The 27,542-nt window shown below is 41.7% G+C and overlaps 1 protein-coding gene across 1 annotated transcript in view; it reads right to left on the minus strand.

Annotated features, from left to right (window-relative positions):
• LOC115194307 (dedicator of cytokinesis protein 11) overlaps positions 1-27,542 on the minus strand; it is a 108,449-nt gene that overhangs the window by 19,848 nt on the left and 61,059 nt on the right. The window contains exons 33-39 of the mRNA XM_029753926.1: positions 24,428-24,543; positions 23,755-23,892; positions 23,350-23,532; positions 21,368-21,481; positions 16,618-16,833; positions 7,068-7,125; positions 2,907-3,013 (exon numbers count right to left, since the gene is read on the minus strand). Coding sequence (XP_029609786.1) covers positions 2,907-3,013; positions 7,068-7,125; positions 16,618-16,833; positions 21,368-21,481; positions 23,350-23,532; positions 23,755-23,892; positions 24,428-24,543 — 932 coding nt within the window. The remainder of the gene's footprint in view (positions 1-2,906; positions 3,014-7,067; positions 7,126-16,617; positions 16,834-21,367; positions 21,482-23,349; positions 23,533-23,754; positions 23,893-24,427; positions 24,544-27,542) is intronic.

Consider the following 27,542-nt stretch of genomic DNA (forward strand, 5'->3'; position numbering starts at 1 on the left):
AGTAGTTGAGGCCAATACTAAAAATAAACTACCCTGTGTTGAAAAAGTATTCAGGAAGAGGTATTAACACCAACAACCTATGGGACAAAGGAGTACTATGAAAACGTAATATAGAAGGCGAAATATTAATAACGATTGAAGGTATGAGGGTAACCTGAAAATAGAGCGTGTGAAATGAGATATTAACAGAGTCAAAAGTCATAAGAAGCGTGAAATCGTATGTGTGTCAGCCAGACACATAAACGTTAATTCGCTCACGTGTGAGACTAATATTCAATAAAAGATCACCTCTATAGATAGGTCAGAGACATAATGGTATGAATATAGATCGCCTATCGAAATACGTTACAGGGGGATAGTCGAGATCAAAGGGAGGGACAAAAATAGGTCTGACTATCCCGAGAGGGAGGAATTAAAGGTTAATTATTTGAGTAGGTCGGAAGAGGTGAGACCTAATATTCATAAAAATAATTATTCTTAATTCCAAGAAGGGTAACAACGGGAAGAGTTAACTAATAATGGGTTGTAAAACCTCAAAAGAGGTCCCGGAATTAACGGGAGACGAGAGATATATGCAAGCGAAAGATAAGAGAAATGTGTATCATGGTTCGATGTGGAGGAAGAAGTATGGTTTTGTTGGATGTCTGGATGTAGATAAGCTTGAATCCATGATAAAACAGATGCATGTAACCTGTGGGGATAAAATCAAGAAACAGCAAACAGAGGGCTTAGATACAGCTAGGGTGTGGTTGTTGGAGGCCAGGAAAAGGGTAGAGGGTAATAGAAAACAGGCCAGTGAAAGGAAGAAAGAGAGAGAAACAATACCCACATCCCCCATAGAAAGTCCACCCAGGGGAGGGGGGAAGATATATCTTGCCCTAACAGAACAGGCATGGGTGGAGAATCCAGATAACGAGGTAGTGATCGTAGGGAGACGGAAGGCTCCCCCTCCTTTTGAGGGACCTGGGGAAGACTGCGAAGAAGAGGGGTTCAGAAGAGACATGGAAGGATTGACCGAAAGTTTTAAACTAAATACCGGGGAGCTGGAAAGATCAGTTAGACAGATAGTGGGAAAAGATTGGGCAGCCGTGAGGGGAGATTGGACCCCAGGACAGGGGGACAGAGTGGTTCTGCAGTGGGCTGCAGACGGGGATTATCAAGGTAAACTCTATCAGTTATGTAATAATCATAGGGATCATTATGACAGGCACGCTGATTTTTCCAACATCCAGGAATGTAGACAGGGAGACAGTGAGACGGTTAGTCAATATTTGGAAAGATTAAGGGGCGTGTTTAATGCGAATAGTGGACTGATCCAACCTGGCCCTGGGATAGGAGGAGATGGGCCATATCACCAACAGTTAAAAATAGCTTTCTTGAGCGGTATGAGACCTAAAATTTGCCAATCAATAAAAAAACCTCTGGTTGGGTGGGGAACAGCTACATTGGCCGAAGTAAAGAGGTATGCGGTTCACCATGAACAGAATGGAAGAGAGAAGAAAAGTAAGAGAGACCTGAAAGGAGCAGAGTACCTGATAGATACCCTCGGGGAGATAGTAGGTCAGAATCATGGGAAGATAAAACCAGGATAAGGGTAGATTTGTTAGTATTGAAATACTTGGATATAGGCCTAGGACAGTCATTGATGTGTATCGAATGTAAATACATGTATTGATTTTGTTTATTCTTTATGTAACATTTATGTTTCATATAGCGTTTGATGAATCAGTGTGAATTATTGAGTCATTAAGGGTGGATTGTTAAAGGAATTCCTGCTTGAGTGTAATGATTAAATAATTCTACCCTGAATTTAGGGATATGGTCTATATAGCCTGTAGAATGAGTAACTAAAGGGTTAAGCATAAGTCTCATGAAATTGACTAGGATAGGAGAGGAATGGGGGGTTTGTGTGTTTGAGTAAACACCAAGAACTGTTAAACTATGGTTGACCTGCCCTAGCTTGAACTCTGAGGGTTTAAGATATGAGAGGGAGTTCCCCTCACGGTTTCCCTAACCTCTTCTATCGCTTCTAAAGCCATTACATCATTTTCTGGAATTTTCCAAGCTGTTTAAAGGCACAATCAATTTAGTGTATGTAAACTTCTGACCCACTGGAATTGTTATAGATTATTTCACTTATAATTCACTGTGTCTGTAAACAATTGTTGGAAAAATGACTTGTGTCATGCACAAAGTAGATGTCCTAACCGACTTGCCAAAACTATTAAGAAATTTGTGGAGTGGTTGAAAAACAAGTTTTAATGACTCCAACCTAAGTGTATGTAAACGTCCGACTTCAACTGTATAGTACCCTGCATTTGTGTAAAGGTTAGGTTACTCGGTCCAACACTCAAGGGTGTGGGGTTGATCATTATTGCAAAAAATGAATCGATATTGAATAAAGATGATTGTTTGAAGAAATGACAGTCTCTCTCACTTGATTAGAATATACTACAATAGCAGGCCAACATTAATAAGACACACATCAAAATACAGAATTTGTTCAACATGAGCTTGAACACACATCCACCTGCCCACAGGCTTGTCTTGTCCAACTGCTATTATTCTAACACCTTGGCCATAGGACTTGGCAAGATGGCACAAACAGATCTGGGACCAGTTCAGGAAAAACAGGTCAAGTTGTTATCAATCACATCAAAGACTTATCAACATTGAGAGATGAATCCATGCGATATTAACCACCAGAGCCTTCTATTGGCAGTTAATTAACTGTGGTTAATGAGGTATGATTTACAGAAGAAGAAAAATAGTGGTGTCTAATGTTAAAAGCAAATATTACATGATGAAATCATTGTCATTATATCATCACAACTGCACACAAGCATGCATAAATGCACACACGCGCGCGCGCGCGCACACACACACACACACACACACACACACACCTCAGTATAGTAGACATCCTGCATGCCTGTGTCATCCTTCATGGCGGCCTCCTCTTCAATGTTCAGAGTGATCCTCTTGAATGCAGCCAGGCCACTGGGGAACATCTCTGAAAGAACAACAACAATAACAACAAATGATAGAGGCAGTCTCTATGCTACTTCATTCTTTCACCCAATATTGGGTGGAGGAGAGAAGACAGCACTTCAGACAACAAGGTACAGCACATCTTGGATGATGCATTCTCAGACTTTGTAAAGCTGTTGCTGTTCCAAGTGGCGCTCTTTATTATTGTAAAACCAGTCAGTGTTGTAGAACTTGAGTCCGGTCTCGAGACCACATATTGCGTGTCAGGGTCTTGTCTAGGTGTCGGATACGTTTTTACTCGGTTCTGACTCAGTTTTGGACAATGAGGACTCGTCATTTCTTCCCAAAACCAGCGGAGTAAAAACCTCAGTTTGGTAAGGGGAGACTGGGGGTTGTTGTAACATATTTGGTATTTTTGTCTGCTATAGACCTGTTTGGGTTAGTTGTAATTTGTGTGTTGCGGACATGTTTTTTGGAACTCAGTCAGGGTATTAACTTAATGTTGAGAGTTAGACTATAATATATGCCATTTAGCAGAAGCTTTTATCCAAAGAGACCTATAGTCATCTGTGTATACATTTTATGTAAGGGTGGTCCTGGGAATCAAACAAGCGCCATGCTCTACCAACTGAGCCACAAAGGACCACCAATTTAATGTAAAATAGTAGGATACTGAAGGTGAAATTTCAAAATGTGGTTGTTTTTCTGTTATGTCAGTCACAGGTTGTGTTCCAAAATGCATACTTGTGTTCTTTCTAGAGCGTATAGCGAGTACAGAAGTCACCTGTCATTTTTCAAGTGCGATTCCAAACATAAGAACGCAAAATGGCAAGTATGTACTACATTTACCGGAAGTTCTATAAGTGAACTTGGGAGGTCTGGAAATCAAAGCATGCATGGGAGCATACTTTTTTGTTCCCTTCGTGGGGAGGTTATCTTATAACACCTTGCGGAGTAGTGAAAATTCCCAAAACTGCTGAATTAATGGCGGACATAAGTCCGCGCTTGGGAGAGAATTTTCAGAGGAATAAGGAATAATTTTGTAAAATGTAAGGATTATGTGTTTAATTTATTCACCAAATTATGTTAAAATGTTTAACCAATTACTTTCATATTAATTTTTAATTCAAAAAGTTGAGACAGCTTGGCTAGCGGGCTGATAAAAAGCAAAGTTAGCTCATCGGACGTGATGACTAGCTAGCATGCGATCTCGTCCTGGTTATCAGGATGTGAACTCTCAACTTTATTGGAATGAGAGGCAGGGGGGAGGGGCTTGGTGTGTGTGTAAACCATAAAGAAAGAGGCGAAGCCAGAGATTTCGCTCTCACCAAAATATGTCCAAAATAAGCCCAATGCGTTTCAATGGGCAAATTTTGCACCAAAGTTTGCCTCCTGCCTTTGGGACAATGATTCCCATTGTCAGGGTGGAGACGTGCATCTCGTCATTATATAAAGATCTATGGTGTAAATGGGAAGGTGCACACAGCACAGAGGAGTGAAGGAGACGAGACCAAAAATATAACATGAGAACAAGCGGACTAAACGCTCATAAATACAAAAAATGACGACAGATTCTTGCAATACAGGCTTTTGGAATGTTGCGCAAAAACATCAATTAAAATTAATCCAATTCATTTCTTATATTGCCCAGCCCTAGCTGTAAGAACAAAATGTGGAAAAGGTCAAGGGGTGTGAATACTTTCTGCAGGAACTGTATTTTCCTAATTTCCTCTTCCTGCAAGTGCTGGGCCATTCTTTGTGATTTTAACTCCAACCCTCCAATGTCCACAGATTAACCCATCTTTCCCAGTATATTGATATTTCCCATTGACTGATCGTGGTCTTTCAGATCCCTTAACAATACAGTTTGCAGGTCCATCTAAATCCCTGACATTATGACATACCAACCATTCCTGGACCTGACTGACTCCAAATGTGAGCCACCGATGGACACTACCATAAAATATGCTTTATTGATTCTGATTCCTAGTGGCAGTCTGCAAAAGGCTGACTGTTCAATGCCCCATATATTGAGCATTCTTTTTGTAGCAAGTATTGATGTATCAATTGTTGTTTTACAGTATATCTGAGTTCATAGACCCGATGCCAAGGTATTGGGACATTAAAGACCTGTTCCCAACTAACTTGAATTTTATACGACATTGCCTTGTGTCTTTAAGTGAAACTGATTCATTTTTTGATGTATACTAATACTTTCAAGCCATTTATGATTTTGAATGGGTGGCAGACAGAATCATTATTTAATTTCTTCTATAAGTAATTGTCTCTTCCAATTTTGTGGCAGAGCCGCGATGAGTTGGTTATAATTTTGTATTCAACATTCACCTCCATACACTGTTGTTAGTTGCTTGTGTGACATCATTTGACAATCTTTGTTTACAATGTTAGACCCTTCTTGTATATTTTTTTCCAAGAAAATGTATTTTCTCTATCAGTACATTGGAGTTTAGCCATATAATTTGCTGTAATATTAGATCTGCCTTTTTTGGAGGATGAAATTGACATTGTACCCATGACTTCATTTAAAAAGGAAGGGCGGCAGATAGCCTAGTGGTGTTGGACTAGTAACCGAAAGATTGCTGGATCAAATCCCCGAGCTGACAAGGTAAAAATATGGCGTTCTGCCCCTGAACAAGGCAGTTAACCCACTATTCCCCGGTAGGTCGTCATTGTAAATAAGAATTTGTCCTTAACTGACTTGTCTAGTTAAAGGTTAAATATATATATATATTTTTTTAATACTTTAAACAGAGATACATTGTTAATCCACCAAAAATGTAAGGTTTTAATCTGCAAAAAAGCGAAGAGCTCCCTCTTAAACAAAGGATGGGCATCTCTTAGTACCTTGCTAGAAAAAGAGTTTGGATTTAGATACAATTTCGGTAAAATGGAGGCGTTAAGAGAAAGGTTTAATGCATTAATATTCAATAGTTATAACCCTTCAAACTCCTTTTCATTATATAAATATGCTCAATTAACTTTCTGGTTTGCAATTCTAAGTAAAGTGAAATATTATGTTCTCGCATGATTTGAAAAAAGATTATCCCGGAGCCGGTAGAGCTAGGAATACATATGTAAACTGCGAAATAGTGTAGATTTATACCCCAGACCATCGGTTTCCAAATATTGTATGTATGAGCAGACGTAATCAAGGTAATCTTCCCATAAAAGGATAGGTGTTTCCCTCTCCACGGTTTCAAGATTCTTCCCTCTCCACGGTTTCAAGATCTCTTTTTGAAATGTATGTGCCCCTTAATGTTATCTTTAGATTTGATTTTTAAAGCTAACAGTTCAATGGCCATAAAAAATAGAATCACATGGATCAATAAAGGACAACAATATGACAATGTTCCCAGCCAAAAATGCATGAGTAGTCATCTTGTCCCTCATTTGTTTGCATTTTTTGGCCACCACTTGTAGGTCTTCCATCCCTAAACTCTGATCTTCTTCTTCTCTCTCTGCATCAACAACTACCTGTCCACTCCAAAGGTCTTGGAGAGTACAGAGGTTTCAATGGTTCCTAATTGTTTCTAATCTTGGTAAAGGCACCATGGCTAAATGCATAATATGCATAACTGTAGTTTTTGTGTGGGCTTAATGGGTATGTGGTTTTAATGAGTACGTGGGCTTAATGGGTATGTGGTTTTAATGGGTATGTGGGCTTAATGGGTATGTGGGCTTAATGGGTACGTGGGCTTAATGGGTATGTGGGCTTAACCTATTTGTTTTGTGGAACACAGACAGACAATAGGAATTGCCTGGGGACAGAGTTGTTAAGTATAAAGCATCCTGGCTGGACAAAATAAAGACCTTATAGTAAGACAACACAGCCTGGTGCCACGGCTTTAGTCCATTGTGGGGTAAACAGAACGCCAGTGTGCTGTTTTATAAAAAAATATATATATGATAAAGTTCTAACAAAAGTAATACTTCTTCTAACAATAATGTAAAAAGATAATGTGAAGTGACAATAATGTAAAGCTGAAAATAATGTAACAATACTTCAAAGTGCTGTAAGTGAAGGTGAATGAATAAATAGGGAAAGACAGTCTTACTTTTCCTGTGGAGATATTCTGCCACCAGTGCAGCAATGTGGACGTAACACATAGCAGCCTGTGGAAAAACAACACAGTATTGGTCAATGCTGGGAGGGTTGGCAAACACTCAACCACCAGTCAAAACCCATACAGTATGTGCATTGTGCATGTGCGCATGCCACACACACACGCACACACACACACACACACACAAACACGTTTTGTTTTTCTATCTTCGTGGGGACTTAAGTCCCCGTGATTTGCTGGAAAAGGAAACAGAGGTTTTGCGGAAAGAAATTAGGGTGCCTTGTGAGGATCAGGCGACGAGTGGCTAATCTGTCATCGCCTTCCACCCTGCTAGCTACCGTTCAATCGCTGGAAAATAAATAGGACAAACTGAAAGCACGTATATCCTACCAACAGGACATTAAAAACGGTAATATCTTATGTTTCAGAGTCGTGGCTGAACGACGACGTTATGAACATACTACTGGCGGGTTATAGACTCTATCGGCAGGACAGAACAGCAGCCTCTGGTAAGACACGGGGCGGGGTCCTATGCATATTTGTAAATAATAGCTGGTGCACAATATCTTAGGAAGTCACAAGGCTTTGCTCTGAAGTAGAGTATCTTATGATAAGCCTAATTTCTATCAGCATGTTAAATGTGCAACCAGAGGAAAAAAAATTCTAGACCACCTTTACTACACAGAAGCTCTCCCTCGCCCTCCATTTGGCAAATCTGACCATAACTCTATCCTCCTGATTCCTGCTTACAAGCAAAAATTAAAGCAGGAAGCACCAGTGACTCGGTCTATAAAAAAGTGGTCAGATGAAGCTGATGCTAAACTACAGAACTGTTTTGCTAGCACAGACTGCAATATGTTCCGGGATTCTTCCGATGGCATTGAGGAGTACACCACATCACTCACTGGCTTTATCAATAAGTGCATTGAGGACGTCGTCCCCACAGTGACTGTACATACATACCCCAACCAGAAGCCATGATTACAGGCAACATTCGCTCTAACCTAAAGGGTAGAGCTGCCGCTTTCAAGGAGCGGGACTCTAGCCCGAAAGCTTATAAGAAATCCGGCAAAGTCCTCCGACAAACCATCAAAAAGGCAAAGCATCAATACAGGACTAAGATTGAACTGTACACCGGCTCCGAGGCTCGTCGGATGTGGCAGGGCTTGCAAACTATTACAGAATACAAAGGGAAGCACAGCCAAGAGCAGCCCAGTGACACGAGCCTACCAGACGAGCTAAATAACTTGTACGCTTGCTTCGAGGCAAGTAACACTGAAACATGCATGATAGCATCAGCTGTTCCAGACGACAGTGTGATCACGCTCTCCGCAGCCGATGTGAGTAAGACCTTTGAACAGGTCAACATTCACAAGGCCGCAGGGCCAGACGGATTACCAGGTCGTGTACCCCAAGCATGCACTGACCAACTGGCAGGTGTCTTCACTGACATTTTCAACATGTCCCTGATTGAGTCTGTAATACCATAATGTTTCAAGCAGGCCACCATAGTCCCTGTGCCCAAGAACACAAAGGCAACCTGCCTAAATGACTACAGACCCGTAGCTCTCACGTCAGTAGCCATGAAGTGCTTTGAAAGGCTGGTCATGGCTCACATCAACACCATTATCCCAGAAACCCTAGACCCACTCCAATTTGCATACCGCCCAAACAACCCCCAGATGATGCAATCTCTATTGCACTCCACACTGCCATTCCCACCTGGACAAAAGGAACACCTATGTGAGAATGCTATTCATTGACTACAGCTCAGCGTTCAACACCATAGTACCCTCAAAGCTCATCACTAAGCTAAGGAACCTGGGACTAAACACCTCCCTCTGCAACTGGATTCTGGACTTCCTGACGGTCCGCCCCCAGGTGGTGAGGCTAGGTAGCAACACATCTGCCACGCTGATCCTCAACACTGGAGCTCCCCAGGGGTGCGTGCTCAGTCCCCTCCTGTACTCCCTGTTCACCCATGACTGCATGGCCAGGCACGACTCCAACACCATCATTAAGTTTGCAGACAGCACAACTGTGGTAGGCCTGATCACAGACAACAACGAGACAGCCTGTAGGGAGGAGGTCAGAGACCTGTCAGGGTGCTGCCAGAATAACAACCTATCCCTCAATGTAACCAAGACTAAAGAGATGAATGTGGACTACAGGAAAAGGAGCACCGAGCACGCCATCCCATTCTCATTGACGGGGCTGTAGTGGAGCAGGTTGAGAACTTCAAGTTCCTTGGTGTCCACATCAACAACAAACTAGAATGGTCCAAACACACCACGTGAAGAGGGCACGACAAAGCCTATTCCCCCTCAGGAAACGAAAAAGATTTGGCATGGGTCCTGAGATCCTCAAAAGGTTCTACAGCTGCAACATCGAGAGCATCCTGACCGGTTGCATCACTGCCTGGTATGGCAATTACTCGGCCTCCGACCGCAAGGCACTTCAGAGGGTAGTGCGTACGGCCCAGTACATCACTTGGGCAAAGCTAACTGCCATCCAGGACCTCTACATCAGGCGGTGTCAGAGGAAGGCCCTACAAATTGTCAAAGACCCCAGCCACCCCAGTCATAGACTGTTCTCTCTGCTACCGCATCGCAAGCGGTACTGGAGTGCCAAGTCTAGGACAAAAAGGCTTCTCAACAGTTTTTACCCCCAAGCCATAAGACTCCTGAACAGGTAACCAAATGGTTACCCGGACTATCTGAATTGTGTGACCCCGCCCCCCAAACCCCTCTTTTACGCTGCTGCTACTCTCTGTTTATCATATACAGTGAGGAAAAAAGTATTTGATCCCCTGCTGATTTTGTACATTTGCCCACTGACAAATAAATGATCAGTCTATAATTTTAATGGTAGGTTTATTTGAACAGTGAGAGACAGAATAACAACAAAAATATCCAGAAAAACGCATGTCAAAAATGTTATAAATTGATTTGCATTTTAATGAGGGAAATAAGTATTTGACCCCCTACAAGACCATCGCCAAGCAGCTTGGTGAGAAGGTGACAACAGTTGGTGCGATTATTCGCAAATGGAAGAAACACAAAAGAACTGTCAATCTCCCTCGGCCTGGGGCTCCATGCAAGATCTCACCTCGTGGAGTTGCAATGATCATGAGAATGGTGAGGAATCAGTCCAGAACTACACGGGAGGATCTTGTCAATGATCTCAAGGCAGCTGGGACCATAGTCACCAAGAAAACAATTGGTAACACACTACGCCGTGAAGGACTGAAATCCTGCAGTGCTCGCAAGGTCCCCCTGCTCAAGAAAGCACAGATACATGCCCGTCTGAAGTTTGCCAATGAACATCTGAATGATTCAGAGGACAACTGGGTGAAATTGTGGTGGTCAGATGAGACCAAAATTGAGCTATTTGGCATCAACTCAACTTGCCGTGTTTGGAGGAGGAGGAATGCTGCCTATGACCCCAAGAACACCATCCCCACCGTCAAACATGGAGGTGGAAACATTATGCTTTGGGGGTGTTTTTCTGCTAAGGGGACAGGACAACTTCACCACATCAAAGGGACGATGGACGGGGCCATGTACCATCAAATCTTGGGTGAGAACCTCCTTCCCTCAGCCAGGGCATTGAAAATGGGTCGTGGATGGGTATTCCAGCATGGCAATGACCCAAAACACACGGCCAAGGCAACAAAGGAGTGGCTCAAGAAGAAGCACATTAAGGTCCTGGAGTGGCCTAGCCAGTCTCCAGACCTTAATCCCATAGAAAATCTGTGGAGGGAGCTGAAGGTTCGAGTTGCCAAACATCAGCCTCAAAACCTTAATGACTTGGAGAAGATCTGCAAAGAGGAGTGGGACAAAATCCCTCCTGAGATGTGTGCAAACCTGGTGGCCAACTACAAGAAACGTCTGACCTCTGTGATTGCCAACAAGGGTTTTGCCACCAAGTACTAAGTCATGTTTTGCAGAGGGGTCAAATACTTATTTCCCTCATTAAAATGCAAATCATTTTATAACATTTTTGACATGCGTTTTTCTGTATTTTTTTGTTGTTATTCTGTCTCTCACTGTTCAAATAAATCTACCATTAAAATGATAGACTGATCATTTCCTTGTCAGTGGGCAAACGTACCAAATCAGCAGGGGTTCAAATACTTTTTTCCCTCACTGTATGCATAGTCACTTTAACTATACATTCATGTACATACTACCTCAATTGGCCCGACCAACAAGTTGTCCCGCACATTGGCTAACCGGGCTATCTGCATTGTGTCCCACCACCCGCCAACCCCTCTTTTTACGCTACGGCTACTCTCTGTTCATCATATATGCAGTCGCTTTAACCATACCTACATACTACCTCAATAAGCTTGACTAACCGGTGTCTGTATATAGCCTTGCTACTGTTATTTTCAAATGTCTTTTTACTGTTTTATTTCATTACACACACACACACACACACACACACACACACACACACACACACACACACACACACACACACACACACACACACACACACACACACACACACACACACACACACACACACACACACACACACACACACACACACACAAACACACACAAATCACCAGTTTCACAATGAAAGGTTCCAGATGCCAAAAACCTCAAAGTGATCAGAACTTGGGTAAAGGCCTTCATCTTTGAGACAGAGAGGAAAGTCTAGGCTGAAGAAAGATATTATCTCCAGTGCATTTTATTTGTACATACGACAGTGGTCTCAAAAAGCTATTTCATCAAAGTAATTTAATGGATTACTCCTATCCATCTTCCTAAGTACTCATCTGGCTGGCCTCTGTAGTGCATGTTGGTCTTCATTTAGATTTTGAAAATAGTCCCTGCTCCCTCACAAACAGTACTAAGCAGAAGTTAAACCTGTCTCTTTGAAGGATTAATTTAAGATTAAATTTAGTCCTAGAGTAGCTCTAATCCTTCCTCTTGCAATCAGCATTGTTTAATCTAGAACAGGCTAAATCTATGACTATTTTAAAATAAGTCTGTGCAAGTCGCTTTGAGTTAAGACAGCTCAAACAGGCATTTTAGTCTGGGACTAGGCTTCAGCCTTGTCTGTGAAACCAGCCCTTAATTCCTAAATGCCTCACCGCCAGTCCACTATATTGTGGGAAACGGCATCAATTAGAAAGGATAGCTGAGTGTTTGTGTGTGTGTGTGTGGGTGTTCCCTCCAAGACTGACGGTTATTTGGGAGAATTCCTGTTTAGTCCAACCCCCTTCCTCCCAGTGCTCCCGGCATCCCTTGACTTATCTGTTTCCCAGAGTATTGTGGCCCGAACATGACAACATGTAAGAGGAGTTGGCTAGAGCACATACAGATCTGGACCAGGCTACCTTCCCAGGCCATTTGAATACATATCTCTAAAAAAGGTCAGTGGCTGGAAGTCTCAGTTCCCCATATTTACATACAGTATGGTATTAGATTCCTCTATAGCAGGGCTCTCCAACACAGTTCCTAAAGAACTTCCCTCCTGTAGGTTTTCACTCCAACCCCAGTTGTAACTAAATTTATTCGGCTTATCAACCAACTAATTATTAGAATCAGGTGAGTTAGATTAGCATTGGAGTGAAAACTTACAGGACGGTAGGTCTCCAGGAACAGGGTTGGAGAGCCCTGAACTAGTGTGTTCAGAACTGTACACATTTCCATAAATATCAGATTCCTCTTCAGCGCATGTTCAGAACTGAAAATATTTACATGCATATCAGATTCCTCTACAGCGCAAGTTCAGAACTGTTCACATTTCCAAATATAGAAGAGTCCTTAATAGCGCAACTTCAGCACAGCACACAGACTTTGAAAGACAGTTAAAGCAAAGTGCTGAGATATCCAGTGCTGATTGCAACAAGTATGTGGTTGGTGCTGAATCAAGCATAAACTATTTCGAGAATTCTACACCGATACAAACCCAGAAAACATATGTATACGTTGAAATATAGTGAGCTCCAAAAGTATTGGGAGAGTGGCACATTTTTTATTGTTTTTTTGTTGATTATTTTGTGCCCAATAGAAATTAATGATAAATAATGAATGTCATTTTGGAGTCACTTTTATTGTAAATAAGAATACAATATGTTTCTAAACACCTCTACATTAATGTGGATTTTTGGGGGGTATGATATTTGTGCATCTAACTTTCTCATCATTATTCACGATTCATTCAGGATTATCTGTAATCATGGTAGCATCCACCTTAATGTAGCATCCACACAGGAGGTCCAGTACTTGGAAGAAATTAAATCTACTTTCACATCTAGGTCACTGGGAAAACATATTGGTTTGTGTCCAAAAAGGCACCCTATTCCCTATATAGTGCACTAACTTTGACTTTGGCCCTGGCCTGACATCTGGGACGCAGGCATTAAAGAAAAGAGACAAACAAGAGGTTTGCGTGAGGCCACCATGGTAAAGTAGTTATATTTACTTACAATGAAGTTCTAGGACTTAGAAGTATGAGTCTGTGTTTACAGTTACTGTTTAGTTGTCAGTGTATGAGGAAGCCCAGACCAACTCTATGGCTGTGTCTGAAATGGCACCCTACTCCCTATGGGCTCTGGTCAAAAGTTGTGCACTCTATAGGGAATAAAGTACCCACTTGATATGCAGCCTGTGTGTTTAAGCAGTGTATTAGGAAGCCCAGACCAATTATATGACGACCGACCGACCGACCGACCGACCGACATGAAAGAATGCCGCTGCAATGGATAGCTGCTGTTTTACAGGCTCCTGACCAATTCTGCAAAAAAAATTCACGCTGATCTTTACTTTTTTGGTACATAATGTTTCCACCATCGTATCCTATGACCAAAAAGAACTTCTGGACATCAGAACAGCGATCACTAACTTCGATTTGGATGAAGATCTTTACTTCAACAAGTCAGAGGCGTAGCACATACTGTACTGCTCACACCGGACCGGGCCCATCTCCCTGAGACTCAGAAAAGAAAAAGGCGGCATTAGAGAGGGCGATGTACGGGCACCCTGATGAAACTACGTCGGTGAGTACATACTGTAACCGCCTGTACCCTCTGTTCTATTGGTAAACGTACAATCACTGGAGAACAAACTGGACGAGCTCTGTTTGAGACTATCCTATAAGGGGGACCCTGAAGATTTGTAATATTCTATGTTTCTCAGAGTCGTGGCTGAACAAGTACAAGGTTTTTCTATGCATCGACAGAACAGCAGCGTCGGATAAGCTCAAGGGGGAGGTGTGTGTGTCTCTCTGTTAACAACAGCTGGTGCGCAATCTCTAATATTAAGGAAGTCTCTAGGTTCTTCTCACGTGAGTTAGAATACCTCATGATAAGTTGCTGACCATAATATTTTCCATAGCTGTCTATTTACCATCACAAACCGATGCTAGTAGTAAGACCGCACTCAACGAGCTGCATAGGACCATTAGCAAACAAGAAAATGCTCATCCAGACGCGGCGCTCTTGGTGGCCGGTGATTTTAATGCAGGAAAACTGAAATTCGTATTACCTAATTTCTACCAGCTTGTCACCTATGTAACTAAAGGCAAAAAAAATCTTACTCCAAACACAGAAAAAGCATAGAAAGCTCTCTCTCGTCCTCCATTTTGCAAATTTGACCATAACTCTATACACCTGATTCCTGCTTACAAGCAAAAACTCAAACAGGAAGTACCAGTGACGCGCTCAATATGGAAGTGGTCCGACGAAGCAGACGCTAAGCTACAGGACTGTTTCACTAGCACAGACTGGAATATGTTCTGGGATTCATCCAATGGCATTGAGTAGTTAACCACATCAGTTACGGGCTTCATTAATAAGTGCATCGACGACGTCATCCCCACAGTGCATTCGGAAAGTATTCAGACCATTTTCCTTTTTCCACATTTTGGTACGTTACAGCCTTATTATGAAATGGATGAAATAAAAATCTACACACAATATCTGATAGTGACAAAGCAAAAACAGGTTTTTAGAATTTTTTGCCAATTTATAAAAAATGTACATAAGTATTCAGACCCTTTGCTATGAGACTCGAAAATGAGCTCAGGTGATTCCTGTTTCCATTAGTCATCCTTGAGATATTTCTACAACTCGATTGGAGTCCACCTGTGGTAAATTCAATTGATTGGACATGATTTGGAAAGGCACACACCTGTCTATATATGGTCCAACAGTTGACACTGCATGTCAGAGCAAAACTGAGCAATCAGGTGAGAATGGCCTTGGTCAGGGAGGTGAGCAAGAAGCCGATGGTGACTCTGACAGAGCTCCAGAGTTCCTCTTTGGAGATGGGAGAATCTTCCAAAAGGACAACCATCTCTGCAGCACTCCACCAATCAGGCATTTATGGTAGAGTGGCCAGATGGAAGCCACTCCTCAGTAAAAGGCACATGAAAGTTTGCCAAAAGGCACCTAAAGGACTCTCATACCATGAGTAAACAATATGTTCTGGTCTGATGAAACCAAGATTCAACTTATTGGCCTGAATGCCAAGCATCATGTCTGGCACCATGCTGGTTAAGTGTGCCTTGAATTCTAAATAAATCACTGACAGTATCACCAGCAAAGCACTCCCACACCATCCCACCTCCTCCTCCATGCTTCACAGTGGGAACCACACATGCGGAGATCATCTGTTCACCTCCTCTGTGTCTCACAAAGACACAGCGGTTGGAACCAGAAATCTCAAATTTGTACTCATCAGACCAAAGGACAGATTTCCACCGGTCTAATGCCCATTGCTCGTGTTTCTTGGCCCAAGCAAGTCTCTTCTTGTTATTGGTGTCCTTTAGTAGTGGTTTCTTTGCAGCATTCGACCATGAAGGCCTGATTCACACAGTCTCCTCTGAACAGTTGATGTTGAGATGTGGCTGCTACTTGAACTCTGTGAAGCATTTACTTGGCCTGCAATCTGAGGTGCAGATAACTCTAATGAAATTATCCTCTGCAGTAGAGGTAACTCTGGGTCTTCCTTTCCTGTGGCGGTCCTCATGAGAGCCAGTTACATCATAGCGCTTGATGGTTTTTGCGACTTGAAATGTTCCAGATTGACTGACCTTCATGTCTTAAAGTAATGATGGACTGTCGTTTCTCTGTGCTTATTTGAGGTGTTCTTGCCATAATATGGACTTTGTCTTTTACCAAATAGGGCTATCTTCTGTATACCAGCCCTACCTTGTCACAACACAACTGATTGACTGAAACGCATTAAGAAGGAAATGTTAACTGTTAACATGTTAATTGAAATGCATTCCATTTGACTACCTCATGAAGCTGATTGAGAGAATGCCAAGATTGTGCAAAGCTGTCATCAAGGCAAAGGGTGGTTGCTTTGAAGAATCTCAAATATAAAATATATTTTTATTTATTTAAAACTTTTCTGGTTACTACAGGATTCCATATGTGTTATTTCATAGTTTTGATATGTTCACTATTTTTCTACAATGTAGAAAATAGTAAAAATAAAGAAAAACCATTGAATGAGTAGGTGTGTCAAAACTTTTGACTGGTACTGTACATGTTTCTGTACATAATTGACTGTACCTCAGAGAGGTCTCCGTTCTTGATGTGTGCCCGGGCCATGCTATCCAGCCAGGTGCGTCGCAGCTCGGGGGTGGAGGCGTAGGAGCGAGCCAGGCTGTACTGCAGGTCCATCAGCATCTCTGGGTCCTTCTCATGCTCCCTCATTTGGGCTGTGGCCATCAGCACCGTCCGGATACGCTTGGTCAGTCCCTTCACCTCCCCAGGGAACGCTGTCGACTACACGCACACAAACACACACAAAGCACAGTACAGCCTGAGGGTTACTGGTAACCATTCTGTACTAGGGAGTGTGCTAATTTATTAATCCTCAAATAAACATAACTGGAACAGCACAGACAGTTGGTAATTTTCAAAACATTAGCAGAACACATTTCCCATCCTTCACAGTGGATCTGCATCTGAGTAATTTAGCAGGTACTCGTATCTAGTAACACTTAAGTGTATTCACAGGCAAAGTCAGAAAGCATCCTGGTCATCTGCTCGACTCAAGACTGTCTTAGCCCAATGAGCTAAAGCCTCGGCATTAGGCTAGCTCTGGGAGCTAACACGCGTCTTAACCACCTCAGATATATTTACATTTCAAGCTATTACAGACTGCAGCAAGACCTTGATACCTTACACATCTTATGAAAAAAATCTCCCTTTCCAAGCCACATATCCTACTCCAATTCAACAGTCTGGTGAATATCTGACCGGGGAACATCAAAAGTATCACTCATTAAAAGAGCACAGCCAAGGCAGTATATACAGTGCATTCAGAAAGTATTCAGAGCCTTTGACTTTTTCCACATTTTGATAATTTACAGCCTTATACTAAAATGGATTACCCCATAATGACAAAGAGAGAACAAGTTTTTGTCAATGTTCTGCAAATGTATTAACATTAAAAACAGAAATACCTTATTCACATACGTTTTCAGACCCTTTGCTATGACACTCAAAATTGAGCTCAGGTTCATCCTGTATACATTGATCATCAGATGTTTCTACAACTTGATTGGAGTCCACCTGTGGTAAATTCAAATGGTTGGACATAATATGGAAAGCCACACACCTGTCTATATAAGGTCCCACAGTTGACAGTGTCGTGTCTTTGGCTATGCCGGATTAAGTGATATGACATGCTAACTTATAAAATTATTTCTCTGTAATTAATATTACCTGATTAAGCTAATCATGTAAATGTAATTAACTAGAAAGTCGGGGCACCACAGAAGAACGTTTATAGAGCTGTTATCTTCTGAATAAACTCTTAAAATACTTAGTAATATTTTACATCGATAGCAGTCAATCTTATCTTATTTTCAATCTCATCATGAAAGTTATAAATTCTTGGTTATCTTCACGAACCCTGGCTAACAAGTTGAATCAGCAATACAAAATTGGGTTTAATTATTTATTTACTAAATACCTAACTAATCACACAGAATTACAAATACACAGAATTCATATGATGTCATACAGAACACGTCCTAGTGGACTGAGCCTGTATCATGGCTGGTTACACAAAGGAAAAGGGGGTTGGGCTTGAATGAAAGAGCGGGAAGATTTAGGAACACAGAAACAGCAGCTATGCTATCGTAAATACATTATCTTATGCATTCTAAATTACCGCCCATTTGGAAAAGGAAAATGCAATAAATATTTACTCTGAGCTGCGCTTCGGTAGATTGGTCGTAGATGCTGGCCGTGGTTGGCCAACAGATCTTCCTGTTGTGTAGTGGAAGAATGTCAATGGTGGTGGTATCTTCGTCTGGTTGTTAGACTGGATCCGTCGTCCGTCCTTTCCTAGCCCACGTTAGCAGCGGCTAACTCAACGGCTAGGAAGTATCACTTCTGTAGTGAATAAGCTCAAAGTTCATACCAGTTCATACCATAGCTCACGCCAAGGTTGGCTTAGTTCTGTTCTTGATATGTGTCTGTCCTTATAACGTAGAGGCTGCAGTCCTCACGTACTGGAACCCCTGAATGTCTTTTCGTCAAAGACTTATATAGTGGAGAGGGGGAGGAAGGAGGCTTCATCGTTTATAACCCCATGTCTCTTCACAGGGTTGGCCACTGATCGGCAGGGCACTTTCCCTATGAAAACCCAATTCTCTCATTTGGAAGCTAAAATTACATTTAATCTCCTAACAAACAATTTCAGTATCAAACATTTCAATTGCATAACAATTCCATGTGACTCTGATAACTAGAGGGTGTATACTTTCTCCGGTACAGTTTATATCATCCTGCCATCAATCATAATGTCTCAGATAACAATGAACTGACATACATACTCATTACGTTATCAAGCATATTTCCAACTGGTTTTATTAACAAAAGATGGTTCCTTTCCCTATTTGTTTGATGTTCCCAGACTCTCTATATTTAACACAGGCTATTCCAGTCCTTCAGTAGGGTCAGAGAGAGAGGGGAAGGGAGAAGGTATTTATGGGGGGGTCATAAACCTTACCCACAGGCCAATGTCATGACAACAGTGTATGTCAGTGCAAAAAACAAGCCATGAGGTCAAAGGAATGGTCTGTAGAGCTCCAAGACAGGATTGTGTTGAGAAACAGATCTGGGGAACAGTAGCAAAACATTTCTGCAGCATTGAAGCATCACGTATGGAGGAAACCTGTCACCATCCCTACGGTGAAGCATGGTGGTGGCAGCATCATGTTGTGGGAATGTTTTTCAGCGGCAGGGACCGGGAGACTAGTCAGGATCGAGGGAAAGATGAACAGAGCAAAGTACAGAGAGATCCTTGATGAAAACCTGCTCCAGATCGCTCAGGACGTCAGATTTGGTCAAAGGCCAACGAAGGACAATGACCCTAAGCACACAGCCAAGACAAGGCAGGAGTGGCTTTGGGACAAGTCTTTGAATGTCCTTGAGTAGCCCAGCCAGAGCCCGGACTTGAACCCATTCGAACATCTCTGGAGAGACCTGAAAATAGCTGTGCAGCGATGCTCCCCAGCCAACCTGACAGAGCTTTAGAGGGTCTGCATAGAAGAATGGGAGAAACTCCCCAAATGTAACGTAACAAAATATGGAAAAAGTAAAGGGGTCTGAATACTTTCTGAATGCACTGTATGTCCCTTTGACACTCTTGTTAAACTCATTACAGCAGGACTGTTACAAATCAAAGTATATTGGTCATGTACACAGATTTCCAATGTTATCGCAGGTTCAGAAAAATTGTGTTTCTAGCTCCAACAGTGCAGTAATGATACCTAGCAATACAAATCAATACGCACATAATCCAAAAAGTAAAAAGAAAGAAATTAAGAAATACCAGAACGAATAGAAAAGGTGTGTGTGAACAGCAGTAGTTATATAGGATGAGCCATGACTAGAATAAATTATATAGATATAAAGTGGTTAAAACAGTATATAAACATTATTAAAGTGACCACTGTTCAACGACTATGTACTGTACATAGGGCAAAGCAGTCTCTAAAGGTGCAGAATAGAGTACCAGGTGGTAGTCGGCTAGTAACAGTGACTAAAGTTCAGGGTAGGGTACTGGGTGGAGGCCGGCTAGCGGTGACTGTTTAACAGTCTGATAGAAGCTGTTTAACAGTCTCTCAGTTCCAGCTTTAATGCACCTGTACTGTCTTGCTCCTTCTAGATGGTAAGGGGGTGAACAGGCTGTGGCTCGGGTGGCTGAGGACCTTGATTATCTTTTTGGCCTTCCTGTGACATCGGGTGCTGTAGATGTCCTGGAGGGCAGGCAGTGTGCCCCCGGTGATGCGTTGGGCTGACCACCTCTGGAGAGCCCTGCGGTTGCGGACGGTGCAAAGGCGGTGATACAGCCTGTCAGGATGCTCTCAATGGTGCATCTGAAGAAGTTTATGAGGGTCTTAGGGGCCAAGCCGAATTTCTTCAGCCTCCTGAGGTTGAAGAGGTCCTGTTGCACCCTCTTCACCACACTGTCTGAGTGACGGGACCATTTCAGGTCGTCAGTGATGTGCACGTCGAGGAACTTGAAGCTTTAGACCCTCTCCGCTGCGGCTCTGTCAATGTGGATGGGAGCGTTCTCTGTCTGCTGTCTCCTGTAGTCCACGATCAGCTCCTTCTTTTTTTTGAAGTTGAGAGAGAGGTTATTTTGCACAAGGAGGGGTTCAGACCCAGGGCCGTGAGCTTAGTGATGAGCTTGGAGGGCACTATTTTGTTGAAAGCTGAGCTGGAGTCGATGAATAGCATTCTTACATAGGTATTTCACTTGTCCAGGTGGGATAGGGTAGTGTGCAATGCAATGGCGATTGCGTCGTCCAACAGACTGGGATATGGAGAGATTGTGGTGGTTTCTGTACTCTACCCTAGGTTAGCTACACAGCTGCTTTGTTACTGTTGGAGAACTAGTTGTTGTTTTATGATGATGATGGAGATGTCTACCGGGTGAACAACAGACCCGAGGGGATGAAATAACCAGTTAACTTAGGTGTATGAAGGGCATAAAGCAAACCTCTGCTTACAGGGGGTTCTACACAGACCCAGAAGGGTTCTAGCTGAAAGTAAAAAGGATTCTACCTGGAACTAAAAAAGATTATCCTATGGGGACAGCCGAAGAACGCTTTTGTAATTCCTTTTTCTAAGAGGTGGAGGGTTACCTTGATTTTGTCACTGTTGTCAAAGTTGTTGACGATGGAGACTTAAGACAGTGTTAGTCTTACAAGATAAAGCCTAGCAATTACATTACCCTGGGAGCTAATTCATAACCACCTACAGCAAATATACATTACAAGCTTTTCCTAACTGTTACCTTCATGGCTTTGTCGCTGTTGGCAAAGTTGTTGATGATGGAGAGGGACTCCTGGAAGCGGGAGCTACCGGTCAGCGCCACATCTGAGATCAGTTGGCTCACTGCGATGATGATCTACACCAGCCCACATAAAAAAAAGACTACAGTTTACTATAGAATACTACAGTACTTTCTATTGAATTATGTAGTAAACTGAAGTATACTTTAGAATACTACACTACACACTGTAGTATCCCTCGATCATGTGTAGTATACTGTAGAATATAATAGTAAATACTACAGTATTATCCACAAAAAAACACTGTAGTAAACACTACAGTAATGTCCTCAAAAACACCATAGTCCGCAAAAACACTACACTTTTATAACTAAAGTAAATACTAAAGTGTTTAAGTTGCATATACCCTGCCCATTCCCCTCCCCCATATCCCAATTTGTGCCACAGATTGTGCCAAATATTGTTTTTCCCTACAGGTTATAGAAAAGAGCAGAAGCTCTGAACTATCCATTCAGAACCCAGTTCTACCTACAGGTTATGGAAAATGTTCTATTTTCTCCAATAGGTTCCCTCAAGGAGAAAGCCTCCACTTCAATGTCAAAGATAATACAACAAAAAAACTATAGTAAATACTTTAGTAATGTCTGCAGAAAAAACAACAGTAAATACTACAGTATACTACAATCCTCAAAAACACTACATTAATTACTTTAGTATATAATACAGTTATTTTTCCACAGTATTTATACTATAGTTAAGTGTAAATGCTACAGTAAAGTCTGCAGAAACACTACAGTGAATACTATAGTATTTATACCATAGTATACTAAAGTTTCGGAACGATAACAGTATCTCGTTATTAGTCTCATGTCAAGGAAACAACACACCAAGTATATTTAACTTCTTTAGGAAAACAGCCCTAATATTGGAAACAAACATCATTATGTCGTCATCTAGAGTCACATTTATTTATTTTCTAAGCTATAGCACACAATATTTTACATACAGCAGGTTTTTAAAGGACCAAAGAGTTTGGTCTGCTTTGAGTTTTCATTTTTGCCATGGAAACAATATTGCGATACTGGTATGGTCACAGCCCTAGTATACTAGTATTTTTTTAATGTGGGAGAAGGTAGAAAGAGAGATGAAGGGGGAACCGATGTTAACACAACACACCCCTGGCCTGGGGTGGTCCAGCGTTCTAGGCTGCTGCCTCTGAATCACATGTTCAATGAAATTGATCAAATCCAACATCTGCACTTGCTCACTCTATTTGCTCCTTCCTTTCTCACTGTCCTGTCCAATAAAAATACAAAAGGAGCGCACACGCACACAGCGCTCTGGCTGAGTTATGAGATGGAAATTGGAGCCCATTTTCATCACGGATAATTTAATTATTGAATATGTCCCTTGACGGCTTATGGAAGTATTGAGAATGGTTTCTAACAGGATTGTTAGAGGAGGTTGGGAATCTAAACAGCCGGTCTGTATTTGAACTTTCATTCACATTCTTTGGCCAGATGATCAAAGCAATGTCCGTGCTGTGATGTTAAATCTGCTTGGACATCAAATGAGTTTCCAACTGGTTCATAGCCATTCTTTGTGACTGTTCATTGTTTTATTAAATATATTTGTGTGAGGGGAGTTTGTGCATGCTAAATTGATGAGACCGCACAGAGAGGACTCATGGGTTGGGTATAGTGCTACTTTGACATAACATGAAGTGCTTTGAAACTTGTTGTTCATAGGCACACCAGTGATGGACTGCTGATGATGCAATAACAGAATCAGTTTTGCATTGTGCAGTTAAATAAACAATCAGTGACAGCTGGCAGTTCCTTGCCGTTCAGGGGGATGTTGTATATGACCTGTAGGTGAGTGCATAGGAAGTTTATCCTCTTGGTGTATTCATTTATGTATTCATCTATCCAACCCAACCATCCATCCACCCACCCGCCCACCCATCAATGTTACAATAGCTGACCTGCAGGTGAGTGCGTAGGAAGGTCTTCCTCTTGGTGTAATCATAGTTGTTCCTCATCAGCAGGTAGAGTAGAGCGGAGGCCTCGGCCCGCAGCAGACCCATCTTAGACACACAGCACTTCAGAACCTCATTGCACAGAGCCGCACACAGAGTCACACGGCCCTTAAACAACGCCACCGGGAACTGACAACAACAAAATCCCCATATGTAAATATACAGTGTTCAACAACGTAATGTAAAACATTGAAACAAATAATTAATCAGAACACTGTGATAAAGTATTAATAATCCATAATAAATATGACCGCACTTTGATAAATAATGCCCTCGTGGATATTAAACTCCAAATTAATGAGTAATTTTGTTCCTATTTTTCCAACTCAAAATTATATTTCTTAGTCCCACCTTGTTAATGAAAGCCCTGAGGGAGGCAAAGACATGTTTTAGGGCAGCCTCTGATTGGCCAACCTTCAGGAAGTTGAGATAAACATCAAACACTTTCCTCATCAGGGGGTTGTGGCCATCACTGTCCAGCAGCTGGTTCTGAGGACAATCAGTCACATACCTGATCAGTTAACCAATGCAGAAATCCATATATTTTTCAATTACAAACCATTTTTTAAATCAATGTGTTAAAACCCAATTGACCAAACAATTATTGAAGTTCCAATTGAGTAGTGGTGTAAAGGACTTAAGTAAAAATAATTGAAAGTACTACTTAAGAAGTTCTTTGGGGGAATCTGTACTTTAAATCTTTATATTTTTGACAACTTTTACTACACTACATTACTAAGGAAAATAATATACTTTTTACCCCATACATTTTCCCTGACACTCAAAAGTACTTGTTACATTTCGAATGCTTAGCAGGACAGGACAATTAGTAATTTTCTACGAAGGTATTTTTTACTTAAGTATGACAATTGGGTACTTTTTCCACCACTGCAATTGAGACAGTGAAACAAACTGGTTAATTCCTTTAATTCTGTGTCTTCATACAAACTTGAACTAGTCCATCACTAGGGCATGGAACAGGGAAAAACTTAGCTAGACCCATAGTAAAAGGTCTAGTACTAACCTTGAAGCACTGAATGAAGAGTGATAGGATGTCCAGTACGCTGAGACAGGCCTCTGTAGCGATACTACCCTCTAACAGAGCCTGGTGATGGACCTCTACCTCTGACGGACCAGCCCCTGGACCACACACACCAGGCAGTAGAGAGAGAGAGAGAGTCAGAGGACATATACGGACCATGTACCACAGTGGAATATTGTGATGGCTTAGTATTGATATGGGGACAGTGGATTGTATTTCATCAGAGTAGCACCTACATGGCTATGGTTACTGTACACATGGAGCCCAATTCTGACTTTTTTCCACAAAATTGTTTATCATTTTACTACACCTACAGAAAGTATTTACAACACTTGACTTTTTCCACATTTTGTTGTGTTACAGCCTGAATTTAAAATAGATTAAATTTAGATTGTGTCACTGATTTACAAACAATACCCCTATAACGTCAAAGTGTAATCATGTACTTAATTTGTAAAAAAAAAAAAAAAAAAAAAATTAAGAACAAATGTAAGTCAAATGTCTTGAGTCAATAAGTATTCAACCCCTTTGCCATGACAAGCCTAATTAACTTAATGAGTAAAAATGTACTTAACAAGTCAGATAATATGTTTTATGGAGTGTTTAACATGATTTTTGAATGACTGCCCTGTCTCTATACCCCACACAATTATCTGGAAGGTCCAGTAGTCGAGAAGGGAATTTCAAGCATAGATTCAACAACAAAGTCCAATGCCTTGCAAAGAAGGGCACCTATTGGTCGATGGGTAAAAATACGCTCTGTTGGGTTGATGATTATACTTTATAGCTGATGGTTTTCATTCTCTCAAGTTTTTTTCTCCGTCATACAGTAGGCTAACCTATAACTGTCACTTATCAAGTGAGTTATATTGATGTCCTATTTGCACACCACTAAGTTAACTATGTAATGAACAAGACTACTATTAATAACATTATTCTGACCCTCTTAAATCTCTTTCAGGACGTGCCTGGTGCAGTTCTACTATGTAGGAAAGAGGAACATTATATCAAAGTTTATTTGTCACGTGCGCCGAATACAACAGGTGTACAGTCATGGTCAAAAGTTTTGAGAATGACACAAAAATCAATTTTCACAAAGTCTGCTGCCTCAGCTTGTATGATGGCAATTCACATATACTCCAGAATGTTATGAAGAGTGATCAGAAGAATTGCAATTAATTGCAAAGTCCCTCTTTGCCATGCAAATGAACAGAATCCACAAAAAACATTTCCATTGCATTTCAGCCCTGCCACAAAAGAACCAGCTGACATCATGTCAGTGATTCTCTCGTTAACACAGGTGTGAGTGTTGATGAGGACAAGGCTGGAGATCACCCTGTCATGCTGATTGAGTTCGTATAACAGACTGGAAGCTTCAAAAGGAGGGTGGTGCTTAGAATCATTGTTCTTCCTCTGTCAACCATGGTTACCTGCAAGGAAACACGTGCCGTCATCATTGTTTTGCACAAAAAGGGCTTCACAGGCAAGGATATTGCTGCCAGCAAGATTGCACCTAAATCAACTATTTATCGGATCATCAAGAACTTCAAGGAGAGTGGTTCAATTGTTGTGAAGAAGGCTTCAGGGTGCCAAAGAAAGTCCAGCAAGCGCCAGGACCGTCTCCTAAAGTCGATTCAGCTGCGGGATCGGGTCACCACCAGTACAGAGCTTGCTCAGGAATAGTAGCAGACAGATGTGAGTGCATCTGCACGCACAGTGAGGCGAAGATTTTTGGAGGATGGCCTGGTGTCAAGAGGGGCAGCAAGAAGCCACTTCTCTCCAGGAAAAACATCAGGGACAGACTGATTTTCTGCAAAAGGTACAGGGATTGGACTGCTGAGGACTGGGGTAAAGTCATTTTCTCTGATGAATCCCACTTTCCGATTGTTTGCGGCATCCGGAAAAAAGCTTGTCCGGAGAAGACAAGGTGAGCACTAGCATCAGTCCTGTGTCATGCCAACAGTAAAGCATCCTGAGACCATTCATTCATTCATGCTTCTCAGCCAAGGGAGTGGGCTCACTCACAATTTTGCCAAAGAACACAGCCATGAATAAAGAATTGTACCAATACATCCTCCGAGAGCAACTTCTCCCAACCATCCAGGAACAGTTTGTTGACTAACAATGCCTTTTCCAGCATGATGGCGCACCTTGCCATAAGGCAAAAGTGATAACTAAGTGGCTCGGGGAACAAAACATCGATATTTTGTGTCCATGGCCAGGAAACTCCCCAGACCTTAATCCCATTAAGAACTTGCGGTCAATCCTCAAGAGGCAGTTAGACAAACAAAAACCCACAAATTCTGACAAACTCCAAGCATTGATTATGCAAGAATGGGCTGCCATCAGTCAGGATGTGGCCCAGAAGTTAATTGACAGCATGCCAGGGTGGATTGCAGAGGTCTTGAAAAGAAGGGTCAACACTGCAAATATTGACTCTTTGCATCAACTTCATGTAATTGTCAATAAAAGCCTTTGACACTTATGAAATGCTTGTAATTATACTTCAGTATTCCATAGTAGCATCTGACAAAAATATCTAAAGACACTGAAGCAGCAAACTTTGTGGAAATTAATATTTGTGTCATTCTCAAAACTTTTGGCCACGACTGTAGACCTTACAGGGAGAGGTAAGATGACGTTTGGATTCTGTACTGCACTAATAGGTAGGGCTACTAATTCTGTCCTGAACAGGTACATGTGTCTCTGTGTATTTGTAGGAATCAGCATGCTTGGATTGTGGTTTTTGTGGTTTTTTATGCTATACTTGACTTGAGTGACGTGATCTTCCTGTCCGGTCGAGGCCAAATATGCATTGGAGTTACTTACCAAGACGACATTGAATGTTCCTTAATGGCCAAGTTACAGTTTGACTTAAAATCGACTTGAAAATCTATGGCAATACTTGAAAATGGCTGTCGAGCAATTATCAACAATCAACTTGATAGAGCTTGAATAATTATTAAAAGGATAAATGGGAAAATATTGTATAATCCAGGTTTGCGAAGCTTTTATAGACTTACCCAGAAAGACTCACAGCTGTAATCACTGCCAAAGTTGTTTACCATGTATTTACCCAAGGGGTTGAATTCTTATC

The sequence above is a fragment of the Salmo trutta genome, chromosome 5 (genome assembly GCF_901001165.1).
Source record: "Salmo trutta chromosome 5, fSalTru1.1, whole genome shotgun sequence".
NCBI classification, from domain to species: domain Eukaryota; kingdom Metazoa; phylum Chordata; class Actinopteri; order Salmoniformes; family Salmonidae; genus Salmo; species Salmo trutta.